General features: G+C 34.6%; 4 protein-coding genes across 14 annotated transcripts; 3 read left to right on the top strand and 1 right to left on the bottom strand.

The window, feature by feature from the left end:
- The first annotated feature begins 456 nt into the window (after positions 1–456).
- LOC132908165 (ero1-like protein) lies at positions 457–4,709 on the top strand. Of its 5 annotated transcripts, none has more exons than XM_060961878.1 (9): positions 457–557; positions 1,039–1,300; positions 1,470–1,673; positions 1,780–1,937; positions 2,022–2,207; positions 2,297–2,343; positions 2,427–2,775; positions 2,860–3,153; positions 3,312–4,709. In XM_060961878.1, exons 2-9 carry the CDS (start codon positions 1,175–1,177, stop codon positions 3,361–3,363), a joined length of 1,416 nt encoding a protein of 471 aa, XP_060817861.1. In that variant the 5' UTR covers positions 457–557; positions 1,039–1,174; the 3' UTR covers positions 3,364–4,709. The 5 variants fall into 5 exon arrangements, with proteins under 5 accessions (XP_060817861.1, XP_060817864.1, XP_060817860.1 ...); XM_060961881.1 differs by having other exon boundaries at positions 458–557; positions 1,039–1,098; XM_060961877.1 differs by lacking the exon at positions 457–557 and adding an exon at positions 734–938.
- Positions 4,710–6,320: 1,611 nt separating this feature from the next.
- On the top strand, positions 6,321–8,317 carry LOC132908167 (D-amino-acid oxidase). Its single transcript, XM_060961882.1, has 7 exons — positions 6,321–6,676; positions 7,054–7,266; positions 7,341–7,566; positions 7,631–7,698; positions 7,792–7,909; positions 7,984–8,085; positions 8,162–8,317. The coding sequence occupies exons 1-7, from the start codon at positions 6,492–6,494 to the stop codon at positions 8,270–8,272; spliced, it is 1,023 nt and encodes a 340-aa protein (XP_060817865.1). The 5' UTR covers positions 6,321–6,491; the 3' UTR covers positions 8,273–8,317.
- Positions 8,318–8,323: 6 nt separating this feature from the next.
- Positions 8,324–14,475, top strand: LOC132908162 (tubulin polyglutamylase TTLL13). 5 transcript variants are annotated; one of them, XR_009658324.1, is made up of 13 exons: positions 8,434–9,181; positions 9,243–9,324; positions 9,408–9,698; positions 9,782–9,938; positions 10,006–10,106; positions 10,227–10,355; positions 10,419–10,644; positions 10,743–10,924; positions 11,002–11,233; positions 11,326–11,487; positions 11,562–11,907; positions 11,988–12,052; positions 12,114–14,475. XR_009658324.1 is itself a non-coding variant. In XM_060961872.1 (12 exons), the coding sequence occupies exons 2-12, from the start codon at positions 8,905–8,907 to the stop codon at positions 11,928–11,930; spliced, it is 2,208 nt and encodes a 735-aa protein (XP_060817855.1). In that variant the 5' UTR covers positions 8,324–8,710; positions 8,782–8,904; the 3' UTR covers positions 11,931–14,475. The 5 variants fall into 5 exon arrangements, 3 of the variants coding, with proteins under 3 accessions (XP_060817855.1, XP_060817856.1, XP_060817854.1); XM_060961872.1 differs by having other exon boundaries at positions 8,324–8,710; positions 8,782–9,181; positions 11,562–14,475; XR_009658323.1 differs by having other exon boundaries at positions 11,562–12,052.
- Positions 13,894–19,903, bottom strand: LOC132908164 (protein pygopus). 3 transcript variants are annotated; one of them, XM_060961874.1, is made up of 5 exons: positions 19,582–19,903; positions 18,565–18,862; positions 17,460–18,479; positions 17,228–17,373; positions 13,894–17,146 (listed from the first exon to the last, which is right to left on the bottom strand). In XM_060961874.1, exons 2-5 carry the CDS (start codon positions 18,778–18,780, stop codon positions 17,026–17,028), a joined length of 1,503 nt encoding a protein of 500 aa, XP_060817857.1. In that variant the 5' UTR covers positions 18,781–18,862; positions 19,582–19,903; the 3' UTR covers positions 13,894–17,025. The 3 variants fall into 3 exon arrangements, with proteins under 3 accessions (XP_060817857.1, XP_060817858.1, XP_060817859.1); XM_060961875.1 differs by having other exon boundaries at positions 18,565–18,812; XM_060961876.1 differs by having other exon boundaries at positions 18,565–18,797.

Here is a 19,903-nt window from a genome sequence, read left to right as displayed (position 1 = left end):
ATTTAAATGCTGGACAAAATTTAAAAAAGTAAATTTGACTATATGCACATTTTTCATCTATGTACAATAAAATTATATTTTACATTAGAAATGTATTTTAAATTCATATTGAACTACTGACATTCTTTTATATTATATTTCTTAAACTTAATTTCAAAATTAAGAACATTTTATTTTGTATTTGGATAATTTATGATGCCAAGTTATTTATTATGATATCTGAATTGTATAAAATGAAAAATGTACATTTTAAAGGAATAATTTTATATTATATTATATTAAATCCATTTTGTTATTTGATAGATAATAAACGTAAATATTTAAAACGGCTAATTTTTAAGATAATGTTAAAGATAAGTCAATATTTTTCTCGGCTCTTAATGACTCATTATATCATTCTAACACTCTATTTTTGATTTTTAAAGTCAGTAACAAATGTTATAAGCACACGTGGAATTAAACTTGGATATGGTTAGCTAAAAAGAGGGGAGTAAATGTCTATTATTTATATATATTTATAGAAATGAAGTTGTGTCAACGTTTTTCCGGGTATAGATGTGAGTTGAACATTTTGATATCATAATCATTATTATTATGTAAATAATGGTAAATTAAAAATCTACAAACGTTATAATTTAAATATATTATTATAAGATTTATTTGCTACATACTAATATTCCACATTCTTTATTAGAAATTTTACATTTAAAATTATGACATAATATTTAATAAATAATTAAATACGTATTACAATAATTAAACTAAAAAGTTAGTAAGAAAAATACATGTCTGTGGCTGCGTGATTGTAGTCACGTCACGTTAAGATTACAAGTCGTCTGCTACAGATGAGATAAAACATTCCAGATGTGTGAAATACCGTTACATTTTAGCTTGACTTAAATATGTAACAGAATAAAAAATATAACACTTGTATAAATGTAGGTGGATTTGTGTATATTTAATAGAGGAACATTTAATGGAACAACATTAATCAATAAGCAATACAATGAAAGCGTCAATAAAGTTTACTTTTGACAGGGTAATTTACGTTTCTGGTGGCACGTAGTCTAGTCGGTGTTATAAAAGGAGGAAACCTCGGTTAGTACCGCGGTGACGTACGATAACTATTATCAATTAGAAAACGTGACTGATAGGTATACCAGTGAATTTAATTATGCAGTGCGAAACCAGTGAAAATATGTTCAGCATATTAATATTAATTGCGATGATTTTACCTTCTATTGTACATTCCAATTATTTTGGAACAAACAATGAAAAGAATGATCAATGCTTCTGTAAGGTATTATTCTCGTTGTTTTCCCGTTATTCAACTTTTTTTATAAAGAGTAAATATAACCTACAATCGAATCTGTCAACTTTAACATATGTGAATAATGTTATCTTATATTATCTCTAACTTAATATCTTTTTCATAACTTTGTTATTAAATTATGTTTATAAAAATTTAGTTGAAGGGATCAATTGATGACTGCAGTTGTAATGTGGATACAGTGGATTACTTTAATAATATGAAAATTTATCCAAGAGTTCAGAGTCTTCTAGTCAGAGATTATTTTCGCTTTTATAAAGTAAATTTAAAACAAAAATGCCCTTTCTGGGCTGATGATAGTAAATGTGCTATAAGATACTGTCATGTACAACCTTGTCAGGAAGTAAGTATTTAATACGTTAGTTTGATCTATATGCAAATATATTACAATATCATTTTATACAAATTGTTGAAATTTATGTATGTTATATATATTTTTCTACTTGTAGGAAGACATTCCAGATGGTTTAAAAGGAGATATGTTAAAAAACAGTCATTTTAATGAAAGTCCTGCGGATAAATATAAAGCTTCAACACAATATGATGATTGCTTACATAGGACTAAAGATCATAATAAAGAACTGGGCTATTTAAACACAACAATTAGGTAAAGAAAAATATTTCTAGCACATTCATAAATAGAATTATTTATAAACAAGATTTCGAATTCATTTTGATATATTTTATTTAGTTCAGAGAACTACAAAGATTTTGAATTATGGAAACAATATGACGATGCTCAAGATAATTTTTGTGTGAAGGAGTCTAGTCCTGGAGAATACGTGGATCTTTTGCTAAATCCTGAAAGATATACAGGATATAAAGGACAGAGTGCACATAGGATATGGCGCAGTATTTATAAGGAAAATTGTTTTAGGTAAAAATAGATATTATTTTAGATAATTAGGTAAAAAAGATATTAAAAACTGGTGCATTTTATATTTATATACGTATACTTAATTTCAGACCTGAAAATTCGCCACATAATTTTATTCAGTCTTCAAAAATAAATGGTGAATAGTTTTAATTCAATAGTATACTAATAATATATTTCAAAGTATACATTGATTTTATTATGATATATTATAATTTGTAGGGATGTGTCTGGAAAAAAGGGTATTCTACCGTGTTATATCAGGGCTTCATACTAGTATTAATATTCATTTGTGTTCAAAATACTTGTTGTCACCAAAAGACAATTTAGAGATAGTGCCTGGTGGCCGATGGGGCCCTAATTTGCAAGAGTTTCAAAAAAGATTTTCACCAGAGGAAACAGGAGGTGAAGGTCCAAATTGGTTAAAAAATTTATATTTTACTTATCTGCTTGAATTAAGAGCTTTGGCAAAAGCTGCACCATATTTGGAAAGAGAAGAATATTACACTGGTAACAAAGCACAAGATAAAGACACCCGTTTGGCAATGAATGATATTTTAAATGTTGTTAAGTAGGTATTAGTTTTAACTAATCAATTATGTTAATTTATAACTAATGAATTGATGCTTATACATTTAACATTAATGCGTTTTAGATCATTTCCTGATCATTTCAATGAAAGCGTTATGTTTACTGGTGGAGCTGAGGCTCAGTTATTGAAGGAACAATTTAGACAACATTTTAGGAATATATCTCGTATTATGGACTGTGTAGGGTGCGATAAGTGTAAACTTTGGGGAAAACTTCAAACGCATGGTTTGGGCACAGCATTAAAAATTCTATTCTCAGGAAAATTCGACAGATGGGAATCAACATTAAATAATTTTAATAGAAAGAAATTCTTCTTAGAAAGAAGCGAAATTGTTGCACTTATAAACGCTATTGGAAGGTAAGCAGAACAATTACGCATTTTATATTTATTCTTATATTTATCATCGTTATATTAAGCCTTTATATGTAAATGTCATCTTTTAAGGTATTTTGCAGATTATATAAAGAGAGAAATTATTATCAGAAAATATAATTAATTATTTTGTAATTTTGCAGATTGTCAGAAAGTATCTTCGAGTTGGATAAATTTAGACAAATGATGAGATAGCAGAATACAGACTAATAATCAGATGATTAAGTTACTTTGGTAAAATACATCACACAAATCTTTATATTTATATAACCCTTGATTATTTAGATTTATACATTTAATTATATAGCGACTCTATAAAATAACTGATTTTTGTATCAGTTATAAATTATTTAAAAATTTTATATTTATACTTAAAATGTGGTATAAAATCGCAATAAAAATTATTATATTTAACGCGTAATCTTTTTTATATCTTTTATTTATAATAAGAATTAGTTTAATATTGACAAGAAAAAGAAGAACTATTATTGAATAAATATAATGTTGATTGAATTATAAAAAAAAGTGTTAAATTTCATATGATTGCACTTTGTTATTTTATTGCGATTTTAATGATAACTTAACTCTATCTGTGATAAATATTTCTTCTATAGAAAAGATTCTTGTACCAGTTTTGAAACAGCATATAGCATATTCAGTTTCGAAAGAACTTTCATTTATCAAATTCATAAAATGTTCAAATTTTCTTACTGATATATACACAAGTATATCAAACATTAAAAATTATAGCTTGTCTTTTTACATCTACTTTTATTTTAATAAAAATTGTTATGAATGTAACCACTAGTATATTATTCTATTTATAAAGATAATGTTGGTTAGTAAGGTTCTACAGGCAAATAGACTGTAACATTCGAGGTTCAATAAGATATTATAAAAGTCGTCCAAGATTAATTTATCTTGGACGATTTTGTATAATATTGTGTACATTTTTTGAAAAATGTTTTTATAACGAAGGCGACAGAAGGTTTCACATTATTTTCCGAAAAATTTACATACAAAGAGAAAACACCAGTGTATTATATTTCTATATACTAATCCATAATAGTTTATAAAATATTTAATATTATTGTATATAGGCGTAAATTTAATTTATTGTCGCTAAATTATACTATTTACGGATTATAAAATAACGAGTTAAAAGCGTATTAAGTTATGGATTACAAAAATGTATTAAATGACAAACTTTTTTCATTACATTTATTTATAATGAAATAACTTATCTAAATAGGTCGTATATTATACGAAAAGTTTAAAATTCTATCATGAATCCCATACATGAAAACTATAACATGAATTTGATTATAGTGTGAAAGAATGTATATTTTATATGCAGATATGAATTAGTGTGGTGTGTCTAATTTTTACGGATTTATTTATAATCCAAAGTAGCAAAATTATTATGTAACCTGCTTATTTCTAAGAAAATATAACACGTTTCATTTCAGTAGAAGATTTAATACATGCGATTATAAACGGTAACGAAGTTTCGAATATAATATGAATTACAGTACCATCAATATTTTATGCATCGTAAATTATTTATATCCCCTCTCTTAACGAATATCATTCCTGCGTGTATGGTTTAACGAGTAAGGCTTTTTTCTCGATTTCTTATCATTAGCTTTTAACCATATACATATTTTTTAATTTTCTTTTAATAAATCATTTTCGAATTATTAGCAAGCATTTTGTAATTTCTTACTCCGTTTTGTTTTAACTATAAGGCGAATCTGCGAACGAATATTGGTACGCAGAGTACGGTGTAATATCAACGTACCGAGTCGATAATCTTCTCGGATAGCAGACACCTAAGCGTCCGTTATCCGAACCCATTGAACCGCGAAAACAGTCGAGAGAGATCGTTGACCACCCTGGCGACGATCTCGAGGAACGATTCAGGTGTTTTATTTATTATAATTCATATTCTAATAGTTGAGCATATTCGATCGAGAATTCTTATTATCGTCGCGTTTGTGTTGGAACCAGCAATTTTTATAGAATCGAGTATTTTCGAATAAATTTATAAAGACAGGTTTCTTGTCATAACCCAATACTTATAATAATTTAACAATTAACTTAACAATTATCGGACTTGAAAGTGAAATTTTATCTATCAGCTCACGTACTCGACAAATTTTCAAATCTGATTTACCAAGATTCCAGCCTTATTCTTAATTTTCGTCTTATTTTCAGCCACAGAATTTTCTTCGCTTCAACTGTACCACGAATATATATACGTCTTCGATGTATCGTAGATCCTAGGAGACTCGCACAATCGCAAGCTTGAAGAATATGTTGTCGATTAATTTCTCGAGTAAGGTATATAGACGCGAGTAAAATAACTTTCTTTTTTCAAGACGCCAAGAACATTACCGTCTATCCTGTCATTTTATTCTTTATCGCATTTCCGGGCCGTATTATGTCTATGGTATTCGTATGCGATGTAAACAAATACTCCATATCGTGAATTGTCATCAGGCACCTCGGTCAGCCGTCTTGTGGGAGGCAGATACGTGTGCAGGGCTCAGTCGATGGATCGTACGTCAAAACGACCGCTTCAAAATATTTCCTTTTGATTAGCGCTACACGATCCTTCTAGGATCGCCTCGGGGTTACTTCGTTGAGCTTGCGACCTGCGATGGATCACGAGCACGAAAATGTCATATCCGTAAAAACGAAATCGTGTGTCGTGCTATCGGTAAGCAGAGTATAAGACCTTTGATATGCGAAATTTAAAGTATTATGCTCCGTTTATCGTTGGTGCGCCACGAAACGAGCATCGCTTGGACCTCGACATGGTAATTTTTTCACAACAGTTTCCGCGCGCTGACTTCCGCGATTCCCATATTCTAGCATAATATTGTCGGGCTGTGAAGTGGCATTATGCTAGGAATATGTGGTATCGTAAGTTCATCGTAATCTTCCATCCGAAAGAAATTAAGATAAATCGGATTTTTCGGTCGACGTTCGCATCTTAATCGTATTCGAATCATTGTTCGTTCTTGAAGACTTTATAGCTTAAAAATTAATCAGTAGTTGGACGTTAGTCAACATCGAGGAATCGTAGTGTTTTTAATTTGTACAGCTAATCGGTCGATTTGTTTTCATTTATCTTCGCTCGATGTAATTCGAAGAACAGCGGTTATTTATGTGCTGCGATTTACGAATGCAAAATGACGGAGTTATCGTTCGAGTCATGCAATTTTTTTTTTTAAACATCTTTGACGAATACTGTTACGAGAAGCATTAGTTGCGTTTGGAGATTTGTCGTGAAATTATATATCGGATTTGCGTTTGAAATGCGCGTGGCAGTGGTGGGCGCCGGTGTGATCGGCATGACAAGTGCGTTCGCGGTGAAAAGTAGTTTTCCACAATTCGAGGTGCAGATATTTTCGGATAAATTTTCACCAGCTACTACCGGCGACGGAAGTGCCGGTATATGGTGTCCTTATCTTCTCGGAAACACTCCCTGTGACAAAATATCGTGAGTATTTAGTATTTCGAGCTACCGAGAGCTATCTCTAGCTGGAAAAGTGAACTATGTACGTAACTCGAATGCATTATGTCAAAATTCATTGTGACGAAATCAAAGAGAAAGGATCGGTGAAGTTTAATCCTCGGTGAAACAGCGAAGGTTCCCTTATGCAAATATTTTACGCTCATCACTCCCCAAGTTACATTTTATTTTTATTTTTTAATTCAGTTATCACGCAGAGGTAAACAGCCTTTTTTATTTGACCGTGTTCACTCAATTGCTATAAAATAAAGCTTTCAACGATCGTGGCAACAATGATCCAGCCTTCGCTGACGAGGATTAAGCGCAATTTATATTTGCTTTGTAACTGCACTATACGCTAACAGACAATGGAGTGAAATCACGTATCGATGGTTGGAAAACTTTTGGAAAGCGGGCTTGGCTTCTGAAATAGGACTCTCCTTGATACCGATATACCGTGTTACCAGTAATCCCGATGGTTTCTTCGATTTAACCTGGACGAAAGTGGTGTACGGTGCGTACGAACTAAATCCCAGCGAATTGGAGAAACTAAACGCGGAGTGGAATGCAAATTATAAGTACGCTATCAATGGAATTCACTTGCAATATTTAATTTCGCGTCATTGTAATTAATTCGTGTCACGAATTATAGACACGGATGGATGTTCCTGACATATACGTGCGAGCCAGTTAGATTGTTGCCTTGGTTAATGGAACGATTCCTCCAAATAGGCGGGAAACTACGAAACAAGAAAATTCACACGTTCGACGAACTAATCGACGATGGATACGATTTAATAATAAATTGCAGCGGCCTCGGTGCACACGAACTCGTGGGTGATAACGCCGTTAAGTCTATCAGAGGTCAAGTTGCTAGGGTTAGTAGTTTTAAAGATTGATATACCACGGTATGGGATTTCTTTACGCATTGTATCGTTTAAGGTGACGGCATCCTGGGTAATGCACGGGTTATTGGTAGACGACGACGATGGGAATTACATAATACCGAAGTAACGAATTAAATCGGAGATATATTTCAATCGTACGACTTAATTTAATTTTGTATTTATTTATTTATAATGTTGAAATTCCTTTTTCGAAAGCATCGACAGTGTAGTGTTGGGTGGTACGCACCAAGAGAACGATTTCGACTGCACCCCACGAAAAGAAGACTCGGAATTCATTTATACCGGATGTGTGCGCATTTTACCTGCTCTCAAAGTATAGCTTTCTTAAAATTTTTAATTAAATCCAACACGTAATGGCAATTAATTATTAATCGTCTTTCTTCGAAGGGAGCTGAAATAACGAAGGATTGGGTTGGCCTGAGACCTGGAAGGTACCAAGTTCGTATCGAAGCTGAAGTTTGCAGGTCTTCTCAAGGCAGACAAGTTACGGTATGGAAAACAAAGCTAGACGAACGTGAAACGTATCAATTTTTCGATCAATTGAAACTGATGCGAACCTTTGCAGGTAATACACAATTACGGACACGGAGGGAGCGGTGTGACGTTGTGCTGGGGCTGTGCTTTGAACGTTGTGAACATCGTAGAGAATACGAGGAGTTTGAAATCGAATCTGTAAAGTCTTAGATAAGCGAAAGATAATAAAGGATCTTTTTCCAAAGAATATGCTACGTTTGTTACGTTAGACAAGCCTGCGCGTGCTCGTGATAATCCTACGGCTGACAACGCTGATTCATACATATGTAGCGAGTTTTCGTGATCCCTTTTGCGACTGCACGAACTTTGTAAAGCAACGTTGCGCCGTAATTAAAGTAACGAAAAGTTTGTCGAGCAAAGGTTTAACACGAGCTGCACCGCAGTAACCGTCGATTAACCCGCATTGTCGCCACGCATTTCGCTTGAAAAGTTTTGCACCGTTTAAATTGAAATTAGGATACGAGGCTGCCTTCTTGCCTCGAGAAATTGAAAAACAATTGAGGCGAGGTGCGATGCGTGAAACGAGACGATCTATTTTGGAAAGGGCGTTTCTGTAAATAGCATCGAATTTCGGTTTCTTGTACGTCAATAAATTGATCACAGTCGAATACCTTTTTCACCGAGGATATTATTAGTTTCTCGTTTGTCTAGGTGATCGGCCCCGCGTACGGAATAAAATTGACGGATCGAAGTATAATGCAGGTCTGGCTCGACATATGATCAAATTAAAGCCATGCGACGACAGTTCGTTTAGAATAATGCGATACGCCGGTCATGAACCTCATCGAACGCAGCAACAAACGTCCTTTGATGGTGGAGCGCGAGATCGAAGCCGGTGATACGAAGAAGAGTTACCCGATAAACAACGAGATCACCAGTGAATCTGATTCCAGTGCCGAAGTGCGATCATGTAAAACAGTGTATAGGAACCGATGCAAGAAACTCGTGGTATCTGATACTTCGTTCAACGTTCTTCCATCTATCGATTCGACTAAAAATGATCGGGAACCGATTGCTTCTAAATGTTTCGCTGGTAAAAAGGACGACAAAGGTATTTGTTCTTAAGCTTGCGCTTCGTGCAAACAGTTCCATTTATGCACGCAACGTTGCAGCTGATTTGTCGTTCGTGGAGACCGACGTGGAGTCGCGAAAGGAAGGAACTTCGATCAAGGCGAAGAAAAAGAAAAAACGGAGGTACGGTAGCTTGTTATCAAAAAAATCGAAAATATCGCTTTCCTCTTTGTTTTCTCGTATTCGTTGGACGTTTACGATTACAGATACTTGACAATATGCACGAGTAATTGCAAATACGACGCGGTGAGACGAGTGGCGGCTCGTTTCGGGATGAAAGAAGTTACCGAGGATAGCAGCTGGAACCTTTACTGGACGGACTTGAGCGTGAGCGTGGAACGAGCGAAAGATATGAAAAGATATCAGAAGGTCAATCATTTTCCAGGAATGACAGAAATCTGTAGAAAGGATTTGCTTGCTCGTAACTTGAATCGTATGCTGAGGCTTTTTCCAAAGGATTACAATTTCTTCCCCAAGACATGGTGTTTTCCCGCAGAGTAAGAACGTTCTGTCCTTTATCGAAGTAATTGATAGTATAGTATAGAGAAGATTTACGTTATCTGTCGATCAAAACGTCTAGCCACGGAGAGGCAATAGCCTATGCTAAATTGAGACGCTCCAAAACTTTCATCATCAAGCCTGACACAGGCTGTCAAGGGCGCGGCATTTATTTGACAAAAAACTTAAAAGATGTTAAACCCAGCGAGCGAATGATCTGCCAGGTTTACGTGGCTAGGGTATGCATTTTCAACTTTAATCGTTCGTTTCTACTCTTCTTTTGGTGAAGATCATTCGTGTCTGTAGCCCTTCCTGGTGGACGGCTACAAATTCGATCTTCGTATCTACGCGTTGCTCACCTCGTGCGATCCCCTTAGGATTTACGTCTACAACGACGGTCTTGCGAGGTATATAGTCACCATTTTGCTTTTAATTAACTCTTGACCTTTGCGAGAGCAGACGCACGATCGGAAAGCGTGCGCAATGATTAAATTCGAGTTATTTATTCTTTACGCGCCGCGTTTCAGGTTCGCCACGAGCAGATACAAGGAACCAACCGGTCACAACACGTCCAACGTGTTTATGCACCTAACGAATTACGCTGTTAATAAGCACAGCCGAATGTATGTAATCGACGATGAAATTGGTAGCAAAAGGTTGGTGGTATGTTCTCGTTTCGTTCAACCTCCTTCAGAATGACGAGAATCTTTCGTATACAGGAAAATATCCACTCTGAACAAGTGGTTCAAGATGAAAGACGTCGACGTGGATGAACTATGGCGTAAGATCGATGAGATTATTATAAAAACGATTTTGGCAGCACATCCTGTTCTGAAGCACAGTTATCACACGTGTTTTCCAACGCACGATAAGACCTACGCGTGCTTCGAGCTACTGGGCTTTGATGTGTTGCTCGATTGGAAGTTGAAACCATATCTTTTGGAGGTAACGATCGAGACGTTAATTTTAATAACGTAGCAAATACGTAGGCGCGTATATGCAGATACACGCTTTTTGTGCTCATGGGAAAAAATATACTTCAGGTAAATCACTCGCCGAGTTTTCATACGGACGCGCAAATCGATAAGGATGTGAAGGAAGGTCTGCTGATGAGTACGTTCGAAATGTTAAATTTACAGCAATGCGACAAGAAGAAAATTATCGAAGAAGATAGAAAGCGAGTTAGGGATAGATTGCTTCAGGGAATAAACACAAAGGACGGCAGGTAAATTAATGGAAATGTTCTCGTACCATAACTTGTTTGTGGGTGAAGGGATAATTCGGATCGTGAATTCGGTGCAGTACGAATGATTCGACGGTCGGCACAACGAAGCTCGACAAACCGGAGGAAGACCTGCAGAAGCAATTTAAATGGGAGGACGAGCATATGGGCAATTTCCGCAGAATCTATCCGTGTTGCGACAGTGAAAGGTACGAGCCATTCTTTAAACAAAGCAGTATTTCCGTGTACCAAGATACCGCGGCATCCAGAGCTCGGGAAGAAGCGTCGAGGATTCAAAAGGAGGAAAACGAGGTGTTTCATCAGTTTACGTAAAAGTATATTTAACGAACAGCTCGATTCTTGTTGGTACGAAAAGCGCTCATAAAAGCGAATTTTATTGATAGATGAAGATAAAGGAACAAGAAAGCAAGAAGATTTCTGGCAAATGGAGCGATTCGAAATTGCATTCGGAGAGTCCGAACGTAACGCAGAAGTGTACAACGACGCACGATCAGGATAGGAACAAGTGCGCGAATGTATCGAGAAGGAATTCTTCCCATTCGAATGTCGGTTTTTCAAAATAGCTAAGTGTTGCAAAGCATTGAATTTTAACGAAACAATTTTCCAAACGTATGTATAGACAAAGAAGCAGGCAATTTCGGCTACTAATACTTCACACTCGTTCGAGCCAGAGATCATTTGCGAATCCGAGGAAAGAGAACGCGTTACGGCATTGGCTCAACGAGATTTCCTGATCAAAAGTTACGGAATGTTGGAGCAAATCTATATGGCAATGAAGAAGAACGGCACGTTGCGAGCTATCGACGAGAAGAAGTACGGATTGTATGGAAAACTCGGGTATGCGGATAATACGAGCAAGAGCGCGTCTATTTGTAGGCACAAGTGTCATCTTCATCAACATTCTGGAATGGAAACTAGATACGAACAATGGACGAGTCAGACGCCGCAATTTTGCCTGAAAGCAAGTAAAGTAGATAATGTTCCATGAAATTAATTACTTATTATTTGTAAGTTTATATAAATATGTTTTGTTTTTTTTCCATAGGGTAAAGTGCCGGATGATAATTTTCTATTTACGAGTTTAAAAGATAAGAAATTATTATGTGCGAGGTGAGGTATACGTTTGAGCGTGACGAGTACAAAGTACAAAAGCAGTTTCTTCGAATTACAGATTTCAAAGTAATTTGTAACGAGGTGCCGGTTTATATTCGGCCGAGGATACCGGAGAAATTTTGGATGGATAATCTAAATTCGAACGATCAAAGCTGTCGAATAACGAAGGCCCACGTGGCCCGTACCTTATCGAATATCGTGCGCCTTCATACACTTGAAAAACGTGGAGAGTTCAACTCGTCGAAATTTTAACAAGTATACGTCGCGATTCATGAATTCAAAAACACAATGAGATTAGATATAAATTTGAAAACGTTTGTATTTTACAATTACTTTTTTAAGCATTCTCTAACGAGTGATTTGTTAATATCAAACTGTATACTTCATGTTAAAGGAAACAGATTCCCCATATTTAAAAATAAGTCCAAAGACTAATACGTTAAACTATGAAAATAAATTGTTAATTTGAATCACTTCAAAAAGAGGGATTATTGTAAACTTTAACTATGTTTCGATTAACGGATGGCGTTTCGCAAGATATATACAAGAATAATTTAAAAATCAACATATATGGATTTGTTATTTAAAGTGACATATAAATATGTACACACACACACACGCGCGCGAACATACACACATACACACACGCACAATGATTGAACATATACACGCTTCGGAAATCGAAATTTTCATCGCACATCTTGATTGTGTATCCTAATAATGACATACGTATATACATGTAACGTGCCTGCAATATGTATAATGATGTTTATCGTTGATGCGACATACATACACGCTATACACACATGCATCTGCGATGTATGCGTATATGTATGTCAGCATTCACATGATAAAAGATAATCTATGAACAATTTTGGCGTGTATACCTTTCGATCATAATAACACGTAGACATTTCTTTTTCTATTAATGTGACACATTGTTGTCTTGTTTCTGTATGCCTTGCATTGTTTCTTTTTTTAATTTTTTCCGTTTTCAATAGTTTTTCTTTTTTTTATCAATGGAACCACAGCTTTCAATTAAAAATCAACGATCGATTCGTCGCGGCACGTTTCTTGAACGCTTATTCGAAATACAGGAGCGTTAAGATTAATAATGAATGAAAATTCAATTACTAATATTAGATATTGATCTTGTACAAAGTAATAATACAATAATCATCATAATGGTACTTAGTTGATAATAGTCCAGAATAACAGTAATAATAATAATAATAATAATAATAATAATAATAATAATAATAATAATAATAAGGTGCTGCATTCAAATCGCGTGTTCAAACGCTCAGGTTTTCCTTAAAACTCAAATAATAATAATAATCGAGTCCTTAATTTAGATGTAAAGTGATTGTCTAGGGAAGGAATAGGAACCATTACCTTCCCCCTATCGTTATTAGATGCATCTCGGCAAAAATAAAAAATGACCCGATGAACGCATATAACGCATTCTTGGTTCGATTTAACACGATACAGAAGATATTTACAAATCTGATACAATAAATTGATAGGTATAGTCGTTATACTCGCATTTTATGTCGCTTTCTTACTATCGCTTACCTTCGAAAGAGTGTAAATGACCTATGTACATAAATGAATACATACAAATTCGATAAAATTTTACAAATGTTTAAAGAACAACGAAAGATTCGAATATTTGGATAGTTGTTTAATATCGTATTACATAGGCTGTGCCTATTTTTGTGAAATATACAAATCGCCACGCTTTGAGTGTTATGAGAACGTCTCGGTTTTGATGGTAAGATAAAAGGCTGAAAAACAACGAGGTGACAGAATTTGAAGGTAGTATAATGAGACAAACATTCAGACACATAAGAAATGCATTTGCTTTGAACAAATTGTACAGGGATTAAGCTATTGTTAAACATAAGTTAAAGAACTTTTTCTTCCCATTTAGACATAAGGTTTTTCGTTCTTAGGCGTGCGTCATGTTCAGTGATCGCATAACGGTTTCGTTCGCAAACGATACAACTTACGTAAATTACCTCTGAAAAATAGAGCAGCTACTAGTAGTTACTTAAATTACGATTCATTCGTTTGTACTAGAAAACCATTATCTTTGATCCTTCAAATACCTAGCATCGTTCTCGATTACATGCCCCTATCCCCTCTTAATCGTTACGTCAAATAATATTTCTCTTCTCGTTATTTGCTTAATCCTCTGCATTCCCATATATAATTTTTCGTAATAGAGAAAAAAAAAAAGCAACGTTAACGCGCGAGATCTTCAGCGTACCCTCCCCCCCTCCCACCCCTCGTCCCTCGTTCCGTCATAACATGACAAAATATAGGATGAAGATATGTGAAGATGGTATTCTATTCGTTGTAATACTAATATGAGCATTATGTAGTTATAGGATCCTGTGTACATTACTCATGTATAATATTTGTTAAAAAGGATTATAATAAAACAAGCTTAAAGCGTGGATTATACGGAGAGAAACTCGAGAGTTAAAGTTTAGAAGAATAATTAGTTAACTCTGTCGTGTATTAGAGATACTAGTTAATCTGGAATACTTTAAAAGTCTTCAAAGTCAGTCCTCCGTATAACGCAGGCGTCAAGTAGTAAAATGATAATTGGCTATATATATATATATATATATAGCCAATTATCATATATATATATATATATATATATATATATATATATATTTGTATATATATTTATATACATATATATAAATAAATCTGTCAATACAATCCGTGGACTTGTTAATTTTACATTAGTTGCCGACGGAATTCAGTTATTCCTTTCCTTTTGCATGACATTAATCATTCACGTCGATAATATATTCAGTTCTTTTTCAATATACTATTATATTAGTACTGACACCAAATGTCTGTGGCAGATATAACAATAAACCTTAACTTGACGAAGAAGAGCGTGAATGTAATATATGTATGCGTGTTCATATGTGTGCACAAATTTATTACTGCAACTAAATACGAGACTTCATTCGATATATATACGAAGTATCTTGAGTTTAATTCATATTTGTACGAATTTTCTCTTAAGTTACGGCAATTATTGCATCAAGAAAAGACGGATTTGCAGAAAACATAAATGCATCACATATTTTTGACATCATGCTTATCGTTATAATTCAATAGCATTGATTTTTCCACATTTTATTCCGTAAGGTTCGTTTACACGGTAATCATTCCTGCATTCCCTGAACACCAATGTTTCTTATGAATCTGAGTCTTTATGTTTCTGCTTAAATGAACAGAGGTGATTTGTTCATCGCATGATCTTATATATAATATAGAAAGACCCTGCAAATTATCCATCGAACTAATTCGTGCTGTTTCTTTGTCAAGGTATATGAAGAACCATATAGGTAAAAAATTCATCATTGATACGTGCCAAATTAAACCTCAGCATAAACCATGGCAAGAAACAAGACATGATCTCTGATGGAAAAAAAGAAGTTCGACCTGTCAAGTCTCCTTTCTCATCACGTAAACCGTTGATTGATCTTTGTAAACAGATAGAAATATTCTTTATACATGCTGTGTTAAAACTTCTCATTAGTGTTGATTCTATTTACATTTTGAATATATTCTAAACTATAACGCTAAAGTAGCTCGAAAATATATAACTGACCATGGTTTATACCAAAATATTTGAAATATAAAAATACAAGAACCGCAGCACTTTTATTTGTAACATTTGGGAGCAAAAAACGGCGTTTGAGAATAACATGTGCTTGAACGTATTAGCAATACTTATTGTTTTCGGTACGTAGCACACCATTGTCAAACGCGTTTTTTGGAAACCTAAAATAATTCGGTAATATCTCAATTGTACGAACGGGTTTATAGAAATTTTTTGTTGTTCTGAAGATAGACATGAACATTTATAATCGCGTTATGAGAACAATTTACATCGCTTGAAATTCATATTACTCTGTTCTTAAATAATTGCTAGATGTGCATTTGCAATATCTCTTTCTTTTTAAATACCACTTTAATCCTTAATCAACGTAACAAGCCTGATGATAAATGACAATGACATAACTAGAAATAATTGATGAAGTAATACGCGTTGTTAATTATTTTTGAATATCAATTATAATTTAGCAGGAACGTTCACCCAAAGCTAAATAAAGTAAACAGAATATATGTATTTGTTTCATTTGCTACTAATATGCAGTTCCAGCAATTTTCGCTGTTTATCACATATATATACGTACATATCTTTCTATTTCATGTATATAGGGTTGCGTATCTATATACATTTTATATGATTAGAGATAGAGAAAATATTTTACAAGACAAAATTAGATGGTATTACGCATAATCATTGAGGCACAAAATACGTAAAAGTACTGTAGCAATATAGAACAGGTAGCAATATTTAATTTTGTTCTCTGATAAATTGTTCTATCTCTACTTGTTTTAAAGAAATGGTTTCGTTTAGTTGCATGATGCATTTTGTATAATTATTCTTTAACTTTTTATCAAATGCAATTAAAAATAACTAATCGAACGAAGTTCACCAATGACTGTACAGTTTTTAATACCTATAAATCTTTTTAAAATTTTTATGCTTTCTGGACTCCGATTTCATTTATACTTGACAGTATGTTGATTGAAAACGGGTCAGCGATCAAAAGTTAAAAGATAAATTACTTTGTAAACAGACTTGTCAGTAAACAGACTTAAAAATTAATATAACTTTTGAACATATGTCGCTTTTGCCATCTCATTCACCAATACGACTCATAGCAATACCCTAATATTTCAACAAGTTAAAGCTAAGATATTAACAAACAGCGCATGTTTATATTATATGCACGATTTTACTCGTGCATCAGTGTATGTTGTATGTGTTTATGTGTGTGCAATTACACGCGCACGTGTGCGTGTAGAAGGTGTAAACGCTAACAAAGAGTCACTCGTGTGTCGCATATACGACGAGTCAAGAAGTGTTATGGTTTAAATTTAACCAAAGGTATATTTTTCGATTGCAAACACTTATCACACACCCATTCGGCATAAACTTCTGCCGTTAATAATTGATAGGCAGTTTCCGATAATCCTGTACATCCCCTAAAACAAATTCTTACATGTTAAGTATAATGCTTTTTTATGTGATAATATATAAAGAAGGAACATAATTTTTTTACGTACCTGTGGAACCAAAAATTACAACCGGACTCACAAAGGATCGCCTGATCGTTATCATGCACTTCTTTGTGACACACTCCACAAGGATAAATAGGTGGAGCATTAGGATTTTGTGGATTAAACACCATTGGCTGATCTGGAGGATATATCTGTAATATTAGAACGATATACATTTAGATGCCAACATCTTGAATTTATGACGCAATTGTACGATGATATTGATAAATTAATCTACCTTTCCTGCAGAAACTGGCATTGGTTTTGGTCCCATTCCCGGTGGACCTTGAAAACCATGAGGTGGCATGGAACCTCCCATGTTAATAGGATGCCCCATTGGTGGACCTCCGCCTATATTACTAGACATTGTACCCATTGGACCAGTTATGTGACTCATTTGATTATGATGATTAATACTCATATTAGACATGTTATTCATTGGTGGGCCACCCATATTCATATTATTTATTTGATTTGGGCCACTCATATTCATATTATTGGATACCATTGAGCTCATGGTAGTCATGGGTCCATTCATGGGCCTTCCTAAATTATTAAGATTATTTCCCATATGATTCGGATGTGGTTGAGATCCGTTGTGTCCAAGTGGACTGTTTACACTGTTCATAGACGGCCCGTTCAGTGGGCTATTGGGTGGTATATGGCTATTAATATTGTTCATATTCATTGGTCCATTAGGCATATGATTTGATCCTCCCATTGTATTCATAGGAGATCCCAGTGGACCACCCATAGGACTTCCCATACTGTGTCCCATGTTATTCATTGGACTACCCATTGGGCCACTGTTCATATTATTCATTGGACTGCCCATAGGTGGGCCGCTAAGTTGAGAATTACCCATGTGACTCATATTCATATGATTGTTCATGGTATTCATTGGACCAGGTGGCATGCTGGGGCCCATATTATTCATCGGACTCATACCACCTATTGGCGCATGATTCATAGGAGACATCGCTCCCATGTGATTCATGTGATTTGTCATGGGCGAATTTCCCATTGGACTCATACTACCCATATTGTGAGGCATCATAGGACTCATTCCACCTATAGAAGTTAAAGGGCTCATGCCTCTCATAGGTGGTCCACTTATATGATGAGGGTGATGGGGATGCATATGAGGCGGTCCACCATGCATCATTGGCGTTTGCGTGGTTTGCGGCGGTGTATCGTCAAAAGGGTTACTTGCTACTATTGTGTCTCCATAGCCAGTTAAAGGTGGAGGTAGTAAATCCTAAAAATATTTTTATGGTGTAATAAAATGATGAACTATAACGATTATTAATGGTATGCTGATCGATTATAGCGTAAAAAGTTACCTGTACTATCGGTGGTTGTTGCGGAGATGGTTGAGCAACATTTGCGTTTGTACGTCGTTTCTTTTTTGGATTGGCACCAGACGGTGGCGGTGGTGGAGGATGAGGGTGAGCAGAAGATTCAGGATGTGGGCCACCAGGACCCATATTCACACCCATACCCATACCTCCCAAAGGCATCCTTGCAAAGGGTGGCATGCCTGCAATATTGTGGCTCATCTCCCTCGTTGGCTTGCCTTATTTTAACATGCCTTATCAGCACCACAATAGATTTTGATGATAAGTCTTTACTACTGCTCCACTAGTATTTTTAATTAAAGAAATACTATGTTTTATTTTATGTTTTACAATTACGTTTTACAAGTATGTATTACACTTAGAATATATATTGTTTATGTCAAGAACACTTAGTTTCTCAATTCACGAAAGATCAAAATCCGCGCAACTGTTAATCAAGATAAATTATAAAGTAAGTTATAAAATAAATACTCGTATGTGACATTATTTGAATATAATATAAATCTGACTGAAATTTCAACATTTACATCCATTATGTTGTAATTTAATTCAATGGGTAATTTTATGTAATTTAACGGTTCTTGTAATTTAATGGATACAGTATGTACGCGTTTCATTGTTATGTCTTGACAGTATATTTATAATCTTATATTCTTAAGTGTATACATTCAGGTAAATACATGTATAATTGTAAGTTGCTATACTTTGTACATTGGAATAAATACAGAATATTTCAATATGTTTTGTTTAAATAACCGTCGTTCGAGTAAAAATAATACATGACATTGAACGACAACACGTTTAAAGCGATAAAAGTAATGTAAAAAAAATATAGACAATCTTTTAAAAAAAAAACAAAATAAAATCCGCCGATGCCAGTTTCTCAGGCCAACCTAACCTACACATTTTTCTAAATCATTTAGTACGTTTAGCAATACATAAGAGATGCGCGGTCGAAAATAAATGGCAGCTGTAAAGAATAAAAATAATTCGAACATTTACCAACGCATTATATCCGGCAAGATATCGTTGTATACATGGCTTTCCCGTTTTTTCGGCAGGACCAACACCATTGAATTATGTCGTGCGCCTAGCTAGCTTCAATGGCTGAATCCGCGCAGTTTCTCGTTTTTAATGGTTCTTCTTCACCAGTCACATATTTTACGTTAGCACGAATATATTTCACATTCACGAACATGCAAAAGGAGTACGGTAAACACTGGCGAGATGTCAGAAGTATATGGAGCAAGGAAGCGCACGCCAATGTTTCAGGTAGCCATTGTCGCGTTACGCGTGTCCCTGTAGTTGTATTGTTCGCATAAGA

This window comes from Bombus pascuorum, chromosome 6, assembly GCF_905332965.1.
Source record: "Bombus pascuorum chromosome 6, iyBomPasc1.1, whole genome shotgun sequence".
Classification (NCBI taxonomy): Eukaryota; Metazoa; Arthropoda; class Insecta; order Hymenoptera; family Apidae; genus Bombus; species Bombus pascuorum.
This window is presented reverse-complemented; position numbering and strand designations above follow the sequence as displayed.